Raw genomic sequence first — 17,228 nt, forward strand, 5'->3', positions numbered from 1 at the left:
TATAACATTTGTATCGTATCTAATAATGTAACAATGATAATATTTTTAAATAACATGTCCACACGGAACAATTTCAAAGAAGCCTCTCAATGTCAGCACTAAAATAAATGATTTTCTAACTGAAATAAATATTGTAAATAGCCTATAAAGTCTAAGGACTTTTTCCTTTTGTAAAAACTTAATATCACTTAGTCCTTAAGACTAGATATGTGTGCTTGGCTAATAACCACAGTTGTTGAAGCCTCAAAATATATATTAGAAAAATGATATTGTAACGCGTAAAAAATATTTTATAAAAAACATTATATTGTGTTATTATTTAAATTAGACGACGTTAAAAGCTTTCGGTGTTGTCAACAAACGACGGTCGTCCGTTAGCCCGGCAAGTCACACGGGTCATACACATATTGTTGTACTTGACAGTACTGCGCAGTTAAATGCCGCCCCGTTTGCAGGGCTTCGTCGTGCAACAGTATTTAAGTAAAATATTAATATACGGAGTGATTCTTTTAACGCCCTACACTAGTTTTCTCCAGTTAAAATAATTGATATTTTAAAGTTTTTCTTTTTGAAAACATTTTCGTTTATTACAATATGTATATAAAATATTTTATAAAAAATTATAATATTACATCCAAGTTACTCTGATTTTTATTTTTGTCTTTTTTTACTATATTTGAGAGCTTTATCAACATTTGAAATTTAAATGGTAACGTATACATTTAATATAATGAATAATTTGCCAAAAATGTTGACTAATTATTTAAAACTTAATATAATCAAATTATGTTGGTAATATTAAAAATGACGGTTCCGTCAAAGCTGATCTCCGTCAGAAAAATGAAAACCTATAATATACTTACAATATAATCAAACAACATATTGGGGAATGATTTTTTTTTTTTTTTTGTGATATTTTCAAAAATCGCATTGGGCTACCGGAAGTGTAATGTCAACAGAACGGCCACAAAAACAACCACGACCGAATGAATTCGATCGTGGGCGGTGGGTTTAAGGATAAAGGCAGTTTATAAATGGCGAGTAGGGAAAAAAGGGAGAGTTCTTTTATATCAGCCGGTGATGGAAAAAGGTCGGGCAAAACAATATCATAATATATTATGACCAAACGGTTTGCTACACAACGACAAACGCTGTGACTGTACCAACCGTATCGGGCAAACGAGAAAGGAAAATTCTAACGTTAAGATTGTTATTTTTTAAAACCTCAACAAACGCCGTGGCGCGTTATCGTGACGTCTTAAGACATTGTACGGTATTATTCGACGCCGAGAGAAGACATAATAATACTATTATTGTATTGTACATTTATGTAAACGACCGAAGACATTAAACGCCCAAAAGGATCGTTAGCGCTGCAAATGGACTTTTGACAGACCTATCGAAACTTATCCGCAGCACTCTTGGGAAAGGCCGACAAGTACCGCACTGAAAAACCTTAGAACCTAGTTTACATGATAATATGACTTAAAGCGTGTACGAGCGCGGGGCCGGACACCGCATCCGGGTATTTTGTCAATGGTCAATGTATCATAATAATTATTATTATGTATTTCACGAGTAAGAGAGAGAAGAGAGTCAACCGCGCGGCCATGAAACCGCCTTGTTAACCGCGGGGGGAATTCCGTTTTGGATATTGCATAAGACCTTCTTATGTCCGTTTCTCTTTTTATCTTCCACCCGCTGCTGATCGTTCATGAGAGCATGCCGACCGGATACGAATATTGCAGGTATGTATAAGGGTTAGGGTCGACCCCCGAGACGCGTCGGATGGCACGAGAATTAATCGAAATCGTACGCAATATTTGTCTTTGGATGTGAAAATAGACACGTGCGATAATAAAAATATTATTTATATGTATATATATATAAACGTAAGTAACACGTGGAAAAAGTTAGGGCGAGGGGACGGGCACTAAGGAAAGAGGGCGACGGCAAAGGCCAAAGACAACAACTCCCGTTTGATATATGAGAACGGTTTACTTATGCTTCTGAAACGGACTAGATGAAAATCTCTGTCCCGTGTCGGTAAAAAGATGTCGTTATAATATATAAACATAATAATATTACAGACAAGACTTGTTACAGATTTACATTTAGTTCTATTATCTATTTATGTTGCGCAACAGAGTATATGTGGGACACTAGGCTACTAGGGCATACCGTATGGATTCGTCTTTTAGGTATATAAATCAAATGGCATACGACCACCCACCCATCTTGACCGGACTAAGACAAGACAAGACACCGACCTAATCCGTTATAGGGCCTATTTTAATTAGCTCTGCACGTTTTGCGAATTTAAACGTAGGCACAACTGAATCGTTTAAATTTTATGAAACGTGATAAGTCACAATTTTGTTGAAAATTACTTTTATTAAATAAATATGTTTTGTGGCTACAGACGGATCGGTTAGGTTTTTCAAATGAGTCAAATTCATATGATAGTTGATTTTATTACGTCGATTCGAACATTTACAAACCCAAGTTACTATTAATGATTTTTATATTTGATCTATTACATTTGTTTTAAAGTCAAAACAAAATACATATTGGTAAAGTAGTTTTGGTTTACATCGCATTCCGTTTATTTTATAAATTATATTTATGAAAAGAGTTAAATAACATTTATTTGTTTATAAAAAGGGTCAAATTCGTTCAATTAAAGCTCTTACCATTGGTTAAAAAATACATATTTTGAAAAATGGGTTTTGACAAATTTTCAATAAGTAAGAATTGGAAATATTTTTTATAATTATTTTTTTCAAGTAAAATTGTAAGTGGAAAACTGTTTTTTTTTAATGAAATCTTAACTTTGTTTGGACTAATCCTCTTTCATAGATAAAATCGATTCAAATGGGGATGATGTCAAATTGAATTTTAGATTTTGTGGAGTTGGTACTCCATAAGTTCTGATGCCACAAACCCGGCCTACCTCTGGCCGAGGCTAATCGATAACAGCACCGTGCCAGACGTTATCCCGATCCACAGGTGTTTCGGGCCGTAATCGGTAAGGAAATGCAAACACATGAGTAGGTATTATAATCCGTTTGAATTTCCCGGGGAAATTTCCACACCTGTTGGTCAGTCCGGGCAGGTTAGGTTAACGTCGAAGGAGAAGGTGGACAGGGGGCGGGGGGTATCGAGCATATTGTAAATTATACATTCAAACCGAGAACTGTGTGTGTAATCTCATTACACTTTCTCCGATTAGGACGGCTCAACACAAAAAGATCAGACAGGCACAGGTCTTGCGTAACGTTTTGTTCGAGTTAACTTAGTTTTTTTACCTTTTTTACATTTTCTGACACTTACAGTTTATACATTCGGAGCACGTGTCCATTTGCATACTAAATTAAACGACGGCGACAAATTCAGTAACGTTGGACAACAGTCGCTTAAAACGATATACCTTTAATATTATCTAGTAGGCACAAAACGTTGTTGATTTTATCAAATCGATGACCGGGTCGGATATAAAGAAACCGCAATCTTCAATCATTATCGTACAAGAAAATTCCAAAAACTCTTAGCTAGCACTATTTAGCTGTTACTTGTTTAAAAAAAAAATACACACACACACACACAGCCATTGTCCCCTTTGCCCTTAGAACCGCATCGAAGGCTATGCCCTTGTACGAACGACAGCATTAAGACTGGCTCCCGGCCAAGTCGCAATGTCAACGTTCGGATTGAAAATTTTAACGATAATTCAAGCAAATTTTTTTTTAAGGATTAGATGTCTGTAATTGGTGTAATTATTGTTAACAGTTTGTTAATCGCCCAAAACAATATTGTTGTATCCCAATAATGGTCGAGCAATTCGATATAGGCAGCTACCCGTTTTGGCTTGTCACAGATCCATTTGAGAGAAACCATTACGATAAACGTTTCCGGTATTAAAAAAAAAAAAAATGCTAGCGGTCATAAAATCATCTAAAAACACGTTGAACTTGAAAAGCAAATTTCGCCGGAAATCGTTTGCACTTGGCAGTTATGACTTAGTAACGTTTCCTGGCCGGCCCCGTTTGTTGTAAATTTGTCAAATTCAGTTTTTTATTAATTAATAGCTTTAGGTATATAAGTTGTAAAAGGATTGGACGGAGGCAATCCAAGTTATTAATAATTGATGTAACAAGTTTCAGGTATGAACAGATTCGCTTTGTCTATAATACATATACGGTCCTGGGTCCACGGTATGCACCGGAGATCTTTTTACTTATTAGTATTATGACGGGTCAATTAACCACTTCGGTTTTGGTATAAGTATTCCGAAAAGTGAATATTTAAAACATATTATTACTATTATTAGGATTTTTGCCACGGTAACCGATTCGATAAATCTGCGTTTTGATTTCAAGGCGTCAAGTCCACCGGCAAAACCGTCACCGCTCACTTAACCACATCCTGAGTCCGTGTATACATATAGGTTAGGTAGGCTAATCTCTATAACGTGGCCTATCCAGTAACCTAGCACACTACATAGAAATTCATATGTCTAGTCATGCAGTCTACACATGGAATATTATATTTTGTTCTCCATTCGACAAGACCTCTCTAATCACTGACACGTTATCCGCTAACACAATGTATTGTATATTAATAATAATAAAAAAATGTTTATAATATTATATGTTTATGATTTTTTCTTTCAAACGAACGACTTCTTTGACTGAAACCCACGCCTCACTCATGTTCCTGTTTCTCACTCCCTTTGGCTTTATTTAGGCGTTTACACTCGTAGAGTACCCGGAAAATAGTTTTATTTATCTTTTAAGCCATTACAAAAGTCGGTACAACTCAATTTTGCGACAGTCGTTTGCAATAGTTTTCGTGTAGTATTATTATTATTTATTACAAACGATTGTTGTGTTGTGGAAAAAAACGGGATCACAGCTGGACCGTGTCATAGTTTTACAACATGAAAACAGGGATGAGCACATTCTTCACACAGCGGGTGGTCGAAACAGACCCGAGGTGTTCGGATGCTTGACAATAAAAATATATCATAATATTATTGGCCTCAGGGACTTCTTACCGTTATACGCTCTCTATGTATGTGTGAAAACAAATTGCACAACACAAAACACGGTAAATTGTCAACGGGCCGTTTTTGTATTGAAATTCGTAGACGGTTTCTTTTGGTCGTTGAAAAACCGGAGGCACTTACATTCAGAAATCACTCTTACCCACAATGTATGTTTGGATCATTCATCCCATTTGTTTTTTTTTTTCAATATACCGTGGAAAATTATTTTGGCAATATTTTCTCAATTTTGTTTTTTTTTTAATTTTCTTACCAATCACCGAGACCGATTTAGAACCCAAGACCCAATTTATCATAATCCAATGAAAATATGCCCCAACGATTCAAAGACACCACCGCCAAGGCAATAAGTAGGTGAATTATATTATTATAATTAAATAATTATCCGAAGGGACAAGTCCGAGTAGCAGATTATAATTTATACTGCTATTAATCGGAGATAGAATTTATGTATTTTATTTTAGTTAAAAAAAAAAGGCTGTAATTTTTGTTTTCATTTGCAAGGCATAAAACAAAATATTTGAACTTGACCTACATAAACTACATACATAAATTGATATGTTCTTATCATTTTCAATTTTCTTTCATATTTTTTTTTACATTTAATAATTTGTTCAGTGTTTTTTTCGTTTTATTCTCGCTTTAGGTAGTAAATTATTTTTTTTTAAATACCCATAGTCACTATTGGAGTAATAAAAATTGGTTTTTGGCAGGCTGAAACTATTATAGTTGAGTTGTGAGAACTTAAAAACGTTGTTTTTATAAGAGAATTTGTATATTAGACATTTTTATCAGATCTTCAGACATTTTATTATTTTGGGGGTGTTTCTATCTGGAAATTATACTTTTAAGTGACCAATTTTCTGAATGTAATTTTTCGGGGATATCATTTTTGGGGATATTTTATCGAAGGATAATTTAGGTTATCGTTTTTGTCATGATAACGGCAGATAATAATATGTACACATTATTAAAATCTTCATAATATATAAGGTGTTAAACTTATTCCACGTGAAAGCAGTTTATACCTCAGTGTACCTAAGTATATATTTTACACACTTGATTTACTTTAAAAAAAAATACACACAACAATATTATTCAAACGTTCCGATTACATTTTTAATTACACTAAGTGGTAAAAACCACCTATTGTTTTTGCACTGTGTTGTTCCCAACACACGAGTGCGATTAAATTATTTTGGAGAACTTATTCCAGTTCTATTTTTTTGAATACAATTAAAATACAAACGGACATCGAATTAGCCGTTTTCCGCATTGTTAAAAATACAATACTATTATTTTTCGAAAATCATGCGCAGGCCTGGTTTTCTTTTTACTTTCCCAAATATTAGAAACAAGACACAGAAAAAGAACAAGAAACATTATCAACAAGACGTTACATCAGACGTTGTTTACTTTAATCCAAGATAGTTTTTTTTTTTGAAAGATGAATTTTTTTTAGTAGATTGTTGTTCAACAAACGGTTCATTTACTTACTGAGAACGAATACGGTCACGGTATTTTGCTGTAGTCCTCGGCCTGTAAGGAGAAATTATTTTTGGAAATTTTCTTTTCCTACATCGGTCGTCTGCAGCAGAGATGTCCGGTCCAAGAAAAAGACCTCCCAGGGCGCGGCCTCAGATGTTCTGATGTGTTTTATAAGATTATTATCAGCTATAAATAATACTTTTATTATTCTAAACGATCAACGCTACGTTGTGTGTGTGTATGTGTATGTGTGACACAGAAAACTTTTAAGTATGCCGAAAACCGAACTACTCGAACAGACACTTCTTAATAATATTACTGAATATGTAAACACATTGCTATACCACCGGCCCGGTCGACGGTCTGTGGCCAAATAGTAATAATTGGGCACCTTATCGAGGACCGTCGACGACCACATGGGCCGGTTGTTGTAGGAACGTCCGGGGAAAAATATGGGGAAAACGCGGGAACAGGTAAGCCGAATAGCCGCATTGAAACACACCGTTTTATTGGGGCCGATAACGTGCCGGCGGTGCCTAAGATGATAAATATAATGATGATGATTATTAAATTGTACACAAAAACATAATAAAATAGATAATAAATTGTATTATAATAATACAACCGTTTTATGACTATAATCGTCAAAACGTGCGTTATTGTATACTACAATAATATTAAAAACGTTCGATCCTCAAGTGGTTACCGTACCTACCCCCAAGATGTATATAGAAAATATCTACAGACTACACTCAACAGGGTAGGGAAATTTATTATCAGGAAAAACGTCATTATCGTCCACTCCACACACTATGAACCCGTCACGTTTTTTTCCCAACTCGAACAAATAATGTACCAAAAAAAAATCTAACCGAAAAGAATAATAATTATTATATTAAACGCCTGACGACCGATGAAGGGTCTGTGTGTGTGTGTGCAATTGTGTTCGCGCCATGGGAATATATTATTGTTATTATTATAGATATGTATAATAAGATCATCGTCTTTGTAGCTGTTGTTATGATGAGAATAAAACGCCTATAACCGTGTGCACAGTCGACGACCAACCAGAGCGTGACCGGAGAAGAAATTCGCCGCAAACACACGAATCCGTTTGTTTTTTAATTGTTTTAAACCGACAAAATATTTGTATTATTATTATTGTAAGTCGGCCGCCAATTCCTCTGCACCAAGGGCAAGTTCATAACTTACAGTAGAATTTCGCCGACAACCCACCATTGATTTAACTAAAGGAGACTAAGGGAGTTTAGACCTTTTAAAAACTCTGAAAATCATAAACCTTACTTGAGGGCTATGCCTGATCGGTTGCTGATGTTTTTTTGAGCCTGAACGAGTTAAGCGAAGCATTTAAATTTACCTAACCCCTCCTCACTAGTTGCGCCAATGTAACCTACGGACCATCCCCCCCTCCCCCCACGGCTATTAATAGTCAAAAAGCTGTGCGACCTACCCCATTTGTGCTGCACAGACTATTTTCAATGGCAAAATCGGCAAAAAAAACCAATAAGTTATCGGTTAAAAAATATGTATGCACTTTGATAGACAAAAAAAAATAACATCCATCGCAGATTAAAGGGCGAAAATTGGATTCACTCAATTCACAACCTCGCCTAACCGGGAATAATATATTATATAGGATCCAAAATTTGACAGTAATAATTTCCCGGGATCTACATTTGGCTTGTATTTAATTACACGTATTATTAGGATTCTCTAGGCCATCTTAATTTTATTTGATAATTATTTTTACACTTAAAAGTACAATATACACAGCAAGACGAGGTCCTGATATTAACTGTAATTGCGCACGACCGATATCCAACATAACATTATGTTTTACAACAAATTTTACTCTTTTTTTATTGTTATTTCGAAGGGGGGACGGGGCTTTTGTAACAAGAATCCTTGTACTTTCTTACCAAGCGATTACCGCTTTGATCCACTCGTTAGGTTAACATCGGAAACATTTCACTATAAGCCTACTATCTTTTTATAACACAACAATAAATTCAACGACAACTAAACACAAATATCATTCTCGATTTACCTATATACCAAAGCCTATATTACTGTGCGGTACACATTGATTTACAACACATTTACGAGTGTCGTTGAATTAGGTTAGGCATACTAAGTTTATGAATGATAAATCATAACGTATACGAATATACATATAATATAAAGAAGACTGACATTCCAGTATCCCTGAAGACGGTCGCGCGTCCGGCATGTGGAATTCCTGATGGTAAATCACCGTTCCAAAGAATTTCGAAGATAACTTATACTTACATAGAGAGGTGGCCGTTTGATCACCAGGATGTTCCTGTCAAGCCGTCGGAGAACAGACCGTATTATAGCAAAGAAGAAGGATACGACGCGTTGGCGGCTGACGCTTTAAGGACGTCTAACACCTAATATACATATACATGCATACTATGTACAATACCTACTATAGAGATGTTAACGTCGAAACTGTTCGGTCATGTAGCTCGAAAGCAGTCTCCTCCCGGAGTCATCGTGGATTCCACTTTTACTAATTAATTACCCACCAAGACGTTTTAATACCCGCTATCTTAGCCGGCACCATATTACCATCATAGCATATATACATACACCCGGTTAAAATAATGTACCGTACCGTTTAAATAGGATGTAACCCGATGATGATTCATCACGCGTTCGACTGTAGTAATTGCAGGTGGTTAGGTAAAATAAAAAAAACTAGTTTCCCGAGTCGACGATCGCGGCCGGTGAATCACACCTGTTAGAGCAACCCCCTTAAGTACACACACACACAGCCGACCGTGTCGGATCCACGATGACTCATATATATATATACGTATTAGTATAATATGTATGACTTTTGCGGTCCGCCGGCCAAAACAAAAGACAATTACTAGTTGGATAAATATATTTTTCTTAAATATAATGAGTAATATTTGTTCAATGATAATATTGATATAAATTATAGTATATCATACTGATATCGAAGTGCTCCCTTGGTCGATTTACTAAGTAAATTCGCAGTATAATATATACTGGCTATTACCTCCTTAAATAGTCCATAATTGCTAACATTGACAGTATAATTTTCTACTGAGCCAATTTTCCGGGGACGAGTCAAGACACGGTTTACTATATCCGGCTAACGGTCGGTATTTACTATTTAATGGTTTTTCGATAGCCTATAGTCCGTATACTTTACACAATAGCGACGAATTCCACCCTAGATAAGAGTACCTGACTTAACATATGGAAATTAAATACCCGAATATAGTGATTTATATTATTATAGTGGCGTTTTAATTTTTAATTCCTGCAATGCGGCGTTAATATCGTATACTATCTTTTCCAAGTATACAGTATTCATTTTTTTACATTTTTTTTTATCAAGCATATCGTTTAAGATTGCAGCAGTTGTGCGGTGTACGACGTATATGCGCGACGTAACGGTTTCAGTTATTATAACATTGCAAAATGTTTGAATCGCCTGTATAGGCCGAGACTGACACGAGGCTAATCATTTTAATAGTATAAGTACAGTACAGTAATGTGAAAGAGTTTTCGACTAAATTACGCGAGAAGCGCAATAAATATATGCCTATTTTATATTGAGTATGTATTTTTTTTTAAATCCGTTATAGATTAATAACAATAATCAAGCCTATACATATATATTTTTAATGTTATGATATGGCTAAAGGTGGTGTACTGTACGACGACGACGACGACCTAGAGAGTGTATACAACACATAATGTTACAGTTTGAAACATCCAAAAGTTATTATTATTATTATTATTTTCGATGGCAGCCCACGACTACTTGACCTGGTTTGAGTTTTCTATTTTGCGTGCCCGCTAAAAAACACACACACACACATAAGATGAGTCCTTCGAGTGGAGTAAAATAAAAAATAATAAGCGTATTCAGTACATAATAATAATGTTATCGTAGTAAGACCTCGCCAGAGACACACAAACTTATATTATTATTAATATAAAAAAAAAATGAATAGCCCATGGACGGCGGTGGCGGGCTAATTAAATTAACGACATTGTTCGCGGCCGGAGTGCATGTGCGGTTAACATGATAATAATATGATTACAATAATTGGTTTCTTAATATCCTACGGTATACAGGATAGGATATAGGCCTGCAATTTAAGTCGGTAATGACAGCCAAATCGACGGCCCGTTGAACCCCAAACGAAACGTTAAACAACAATAATTATATCAATTAGTGTAATAATATGGTAACTAAAAAAAGCTAATCCAAGTTTACGATACCTAATAGACAGCGCTTAAACGACAGAAGACATTAACCCGGTGAACGATTTGTATGATAATTCTAATTGTTATTGCTGGTATTAACTTAACGATATTTGAAATCGAATGACGGTAATCGTTTTCAGCTGCGGTGTTAATACCCTCGACGGTCTGACACATCATACTAATCAAGTATAAACTATTATTTCATTATTACGTGCATTTAGGAAGATACTTATATTGACAAATTTAGTCGTAAAAACTGACAATTGCACCAATTATTCGATACATACATATTAGTGTTTCAAACACATTTATTGTAGCGGCTATCCCACAAAGGACTATTCAAGTGATACTTTCTAAGAGACGGTGGTACTGAGACCGGTGGCGGTATTATTAATATTGTTAACAACATCTCACCCTCATAGTGTCTTATCTGCTTAGCTGAAATACTGCGGTGTGTCCAAAGGTATTATAAAAAACTTGTCTCGTTAAATTACATGGCCCCCGGGCCGAATGTGCATGTGGTGGTGACTTTGTCGTCGAGTTAGTTTAGCCGTGAGAACCCAACGTCCTGTCTCTCACTAACTCCCATAGGACAAACACACGGTGACAGCTGCGGAAAACCTGTTTTCAAGTCACCGGAACCGCTCGGATCCCAACGGCCGGGACCCCTCGACCTCATTTTCCGAGGAAATGCCTTTCATAGGCGACACAGTCATCAAAAAATAAGAAATAGTAAATTACTTATACAACTGTTGCACTCGACGTCGAGTTTCACGAACGTTACACTCACATCTAAGTAGTACTCGTGCCTCCACCCGATTGCATCTGTTTGTTTGTTTATATACTGTTGCCAACATAGCAACCCTCCGGCGAGTACTTACCGCTACGCTGTTGGTCAATAACCGTACTGAGTACTGACACAAGAACAACGCGGCTAACATGTATATATTTCGTTATACCTTATGCTATCCGTGACTTTCCCCGGCAATAAAAAAAGAAAAAATACACATTGGGCAATAAAATAACTAATGAAGAATAGATCGAATACCATGTCAACCACCAATTCGCTGTGTCTTTTTTACCGCGGATAGAAACCACATTAACATTCACAGATAAGCATTCCTCTGTCGCAGTCAACCTACATCGAATCAGAATATATATGTAACAAGTACCGACGCACAACACAGCAAAATGTCTTTGGTAGTCAACTGAAGTTCAAACGACTTTGGGGTAATTATTAGAGATGAAAAGTTTTAAATGTAACGTTTATCTGAAACCATCGAATCAGTGTAGCCATCAAAATATTTGGACGATCTGTGTGTTTCAATGACAATTGTAGCTGATAATAGACTATTTATTCCTGTGACGGTTGTCAACGTTACGGAAACGGTTTTGTTTGGATTCAGTGTCGGCATGATGCATTTTTTGTCGGACGTCCCAAAGGATTTTTCAAACGCGATGAGATTGTGCTGGCCGTTCCTAATAGTACTATTCTGTTTGTTTCGATCGCCCAGAGCACAAAACCGAAGCGCCGCCACACGGTTGCCGCTCCTGTTCAACGGCCATTACATCAAGTGGTCGTCGTCGAAAAAACAAGAAAAATTTATCTGCGAAAAACGATACATACCCAGAAATATTATCTACAACAGGTTCCAATTGTGCTCCGACAGGGTGTTTTTGGCGTCTCCCCGTCTCAAGTAACGTTGTCCATTGTCATATCTGAATAATCACGACGACAATGATGTTAACAATGAAAATAACACCGATTTACATAATAATAAATTATCTCCAAACGGTCGAGAACGAAAGCTTTGTAAAGTACTAATTCGTTTTTTATAAAAGGTTTTTGATGAGAGAGCCTCTGTCATTGAACACTTTTCCCACAACACGGCACTCAAATGAGACTGAGTGTGAGTTGTGATACTGTTACTATGTTTTGTTCGAATGTCCCAGTTTCTGTTAACGAGTAAAATAGTCTTGAAGTATATGTCACGCGGTATTCGCTTGTGGCCTTATAACTATTGAGTCCTCTATTTTTGATTTGTTCTTTATGAGCATGATAAAAAAATTGGCCATTAAGAAAATTGGCATAATTTTTACGTCAAACATCATCGTCGTCGTTTAGCTTCGATGTGGAGCTAAAGAGCTATTTTATTATGATATTTACATTTGCAGGCGCGGAGTACCTTTTACGCTAGGATACGCTATGATGACCAACATAGACAGGTGTTACAACTATGTGAGACCTTTTCCGTTCACGAACGACCTAGAACCGACCAAAGAAGGAGCGTCGAGTGACAGTGGGACTCTGCATAACGTGGTCGATCTGGTGATGGGGCAAGACGGCATTTTGTGGGTGCTCGACGTTGGCATTTCGGAAACGCTGTCTGATCGTCCTACACGAGAGAACGAAGCAAAAGTCGTTGGATTCGACGTCGCCACCGGCAAGGTAAGTCCCTCGGCTGCGTATTTTTTGAAACGTGTGCGTTTTGTGCCTTTTAACATGGATATGTACTCGGGCTGGTGGTTCACCTTTCCACAATTAGCGTCACGTCAGCTGATAATTGCTTCGAAATCCCATTAAGAGACGGACGATAAGTAATCGGTAATAAGAGACATCTAATAACAGCTTCTGGTGAGAGAATAGTGATAAAGGTACAGAACAAACAGAAGAGGATCTTAAAGTTTATCACAAAACGATCAGGCATATTGAGAAATAGGCAGTGATGCCAGAACGCAGATATTTCCTTTTTTTTTTAATTTTCTGTGATTCCTGGCTACTTTGTTCATTTATTAAATGTTATTTTAAATAGAGAAGGCTAGGTTAGGAGGAAAAGGAAGACGTCGGATGATCAGAGAGGGGAGGAATGAAGGACATGAGAGGACCATGTGAAAGGACAGGGAGAGGGGGAAGACATATTCATGTTTCTTTGTCTTTTCTTGTGCGGAGAAATTAATGTCGTTTCGTGCCGAGCGTATAGGCGAAGCACTTGATTCCGTTGCACAATCTGACTTGCCGTTTGAAAAGCCGACTGCAGTTCATGGTGGTCGAGTACCGGAAAGACACCGTGGCCGTGTACGTCGGCGACGGAGGCACGCGATCCATAATCGTATGGTACGTGCGCAACGGCGAAGGGTTCCGCGTCAAGATGCCATACTCGACGGTGCTTGGGTGCAGGGAATCGCGGGAAATGGACGTGTTTTACATTGCACTGATCGAACAGTGCACCGGCAATTACATTTACTTCACGTATCTGTCCAGTCCGGACGTGTTTCGCGTGCGGACCAAAGACTTGCGGAAACGGATCAACCCCAAGTGCTTGGTGAACATAGGTAAGCTGACCAGCTTTCATGTTTACTTCCTCTCGTCGACAGCTGGTCTTGACCCGACCGTCCGAATTTTCAGGGAGAAAACCGTGCAGAATGGTGTTTGTGGGCGTAGGCTACGAGACGGTGCTGTATTTCCGGATCAAAGGCCAGAACCACCTGTACGGCTGGGACGCTAAGACGAGTTTTCTTGAGGAGAATTTCATGTTGGTGCGCAAGAGCAAAGACTGCCGGACCATCACGCACGTGGACGTGGACAACGCCGGCATCCTTTGGGCGTTGGAGAGCAACATCCAAGACTTCCTGATGGGAAACGTGGGCTGCTTCGGGCCGAACATGATGCTGTCTCCGGTTCTCGACAAACCCACGCCGGTCAACGAATGCGATTCTGCCAACGACGGTCCTTAAATGATTCCATAACCGATTCGCTCTACGTTAGGCATAGTAGTAGAGCCAGCAATTAGGTGTTAAATTTTTCAAATTTTCATTTACCTTCGTTTCATGTGTATTATTATTTTAAGCTATACTCATTCATATTATATACGTACGTTGTAGGATATCATAATGTTGTGTGTTATTCAGCTGTTTACCGAAAATATTCTTTGTAAAAACAGTCGTTGGCAAATTTTCTTACACGACTTGATAACGCCGGAAAATTGTTTACACCGTCTTATCGGCTTTCTCCCGGGCCTCGGATTCGAGGCTTCGACGCTGTTTAGTACTTATCTTAGACACATATTAATAATAATATTAATTTTCTATTATTGTCATGCTCGAGCGTCGCGCGATCCGATATAAACGACACAAGACTGATGAATTAATATATGCGATATTTTTTTTGTTATTATCGCCTTATCATTGCTCATCTTTGGACAAGGCCGTCACCGTCCATCCGGGAACCACCTATAGGCGCACTCGACAATACAGTGTCTTGGCAGATCTCGGATGATAACCGTGTGTAACGTGTGTGCGAACAAAACCGTCCGGGGGGTTAATTGTCCATTCCGAAAGTGACAAGTCATATATTATTATCTAAATAGAACTTGTGATCTCGGCCGCGCGCTCTCCAAGACAGGCGGTTCCAGTCATTGTCCTTCGGTCGACTAATAGCCACTTAAATGGGTGAACTTTTCAACTGTCTGCTAATTAAAAAGCCACGTTGGTATTGTATTGTAATAGGAGTTAAATTGGGAAACAATTAAAGCTTCGGTCGTTTGCGGAAAAACAATCTAGCTTCGCGAGTGACTGACTAATTCTCACCACAATTTAAGATAATACTACTATGACTGCCAATGTCATCTGTTTCGTTTAACTACTACCGCCCCTATCCGTAATCCAAGATAACCCCCATCTTAATGCGTTATTATTTATGTAGATCGTGGTTCTAATCACAATTTATGTACAGTTGAAAATGTCCGCTTGGAACGCTAGTCGCTAACGCGTGCATCTATTATAAGATCTTATTACACCTGTCGTTTGGCCGCCTTGTTTATTAATAATATTATGCTACTTTAACATCAATGGAACCGAACCGTGGCGGCACGGGTGTGCATAATTGGCGAATAATTTGTAATTTTATCAGGAAGCGGTTTTCCTATGTGTCGACGGCAAAACACAAAAACACCGCCGCTAGTTGCATAACACGTGCCGGAAAATCACATGGAAACTTCTTGAAGGAAATGTTGCTGTTTCTCAAGATTCACTTTCACTGTCATCGCGTACGTTATTACTAGTATTATTATCACAATATCGATTGTTTCGTCGCCATTATTATTATTATGCGGTCATTATTACACAGATATTATATTGAAACCCAGCGAGTTAACCCACACACAACAATAAACCGCTTGTGATCAATCGCCGCCGCCGCCTCCAATTATAACGCAATAGCGCGCAATTTTTTTAATGTATTTTTTTTTTTGCTGTTACACTTTATTGTATCTTTTCACCGTAAATAAAATCGACTTTATAAACGTGAAGTATTTATAATGAGAAGTCCTATAAACAACGTGTTCCATAATATTAATAATAGGTCATGTTTTGTGTAAAACAAAAAAATGATGATGAATTAACAACCTGTCCGTGTTTATTATTATCTGTAGAGTATTTAATAATTTCTATAGGTATCTGGTTTGCATAATTTTTTTTTATACAAAAAAATCTTGAATTTTTTGCTCGTTCGCTCCTGTAGATACAAATATCTTCTCAAATATCTAAAAACGTTAGTCTGACAATCAGTTACTTAGGTCGTTGGTGGGTTACAATATTGTTTATGAACACTTCTCGGTTTGCTTTGGCAATTGATTTGCTCACAATGTTAAGACGAGTGCTTATACATTTTATTTTATATTTCACAGTATTTATTTATTTAATTTTTATGATGTTATTCACCGTGATAGCTGTAAAATCGTACAATAATTTGTTTCATAAAACTTTTGTTTTTTTATAAAGTTGTTGGCGTTCAAAGCAAACCAGCTTCAGTGACTGACGTTCGATTAAACGCTCAGGGATTTTTAGACATAAAAACATGGAATTACATATTTTAGCTCCGGTGCGAAGCTGAGAGGGTCGCTTCTTCAATTTCTTTCAAAAAAACAATTGAATTCTTTGTTTTACACATAAGATATATTATAAGTTATAACGGTTAAACGGCAATTTACAAAAAAAAATCATAATGATTAATTTAGGCGTTGAAATAAAACAATTTGTAAGTCTTCGGTACGGTTCATTTATGTGAACGAAAATTGGGTTCGTTTGAAGAAAACTTGTTATTGTTATTGGATAGAACAATTTGATTGAAATCGATTTCAAATATACCGGGTGATTATTTAATAGCCAACACTAGTTTACTCTTAAAGTATAATTGACATTTTGTAGTGTTTCTTTTTGAAAACATTTTTATTTATGTTATTACAGTACATTATTAGACAATACTCAATTTATTAAAAATCCAAAAAGAAACACTGCAAAATTGCAATTATTTTAAGAGTAAACTGGTGTAGGCCGTTAAAATATTCATCCTGTATAACATTTATTGTATAAAATGTTTCAAATA

General features: G+C 36.9%; 2 protein-coding genes across 3 annotated transcripts in view; one reads left to right on the forward strand and one right to left on the reverse strand.

Moving 5' to 3' along the window:
* The window catches only part of LOC126840867 (mucin-2-like), a 52,338-nt gene that overhangs the window by 4,085 nt on the left and 31,025 nt on the right, over positions 1-17,228 (reverse strand). Inside the window, exon 1 of one of the 2 annotated variants that reach the window (XM_050576849.1) lies at positions 11,261-11,550. The exons of the other annotated variant lie outside the window; for it this stretch is intronic. Coding sequence (XP_050432806.1) covers positions 11,261-11,266 — 6 coding nt within the window. The 5' untranslated portion in view covers positions 11,267-11,550. Of the gene's footprint in view, positions 1-11,260; positions 11,551-17,228 lie in introns of those variants that run through there. 2 annotated transcript variants of the gene reach the window in all.
* Positions 13,056-14,581, forward strand: LOC126840744 (uncharacterized). The gene is made up of 3 exons (XM_050576671.1): positions 13,056-13,295; positions 13,828-14,179; positions 14,253-14,581. Exons 1-3 carry the CDS (start codon positions 13,056-13,058, stop codon positions 14,579-14,581), a joined length of 921 nt encoding a protein of 306 aa, XP_050432628.1.

The sequence above is a fragment of the Adelges cooleyi genome, unplaced genomic scaffold, assembly GCF_023614345.1.
Source record: "Adelges cooleyi isolate 19-005CV unplaced genomic scaffold, UGA_ACOO_1.1 ACOO_flye_CR_arks_rails_tigmint_CR_PRNA_376, whole genome shotgun sequence".
NCBI lineage: Eukaryota > Metazoa > Arthropoda > Insecta > Hemiptera > Adelgidae > Adelges > Adelges cooleyi.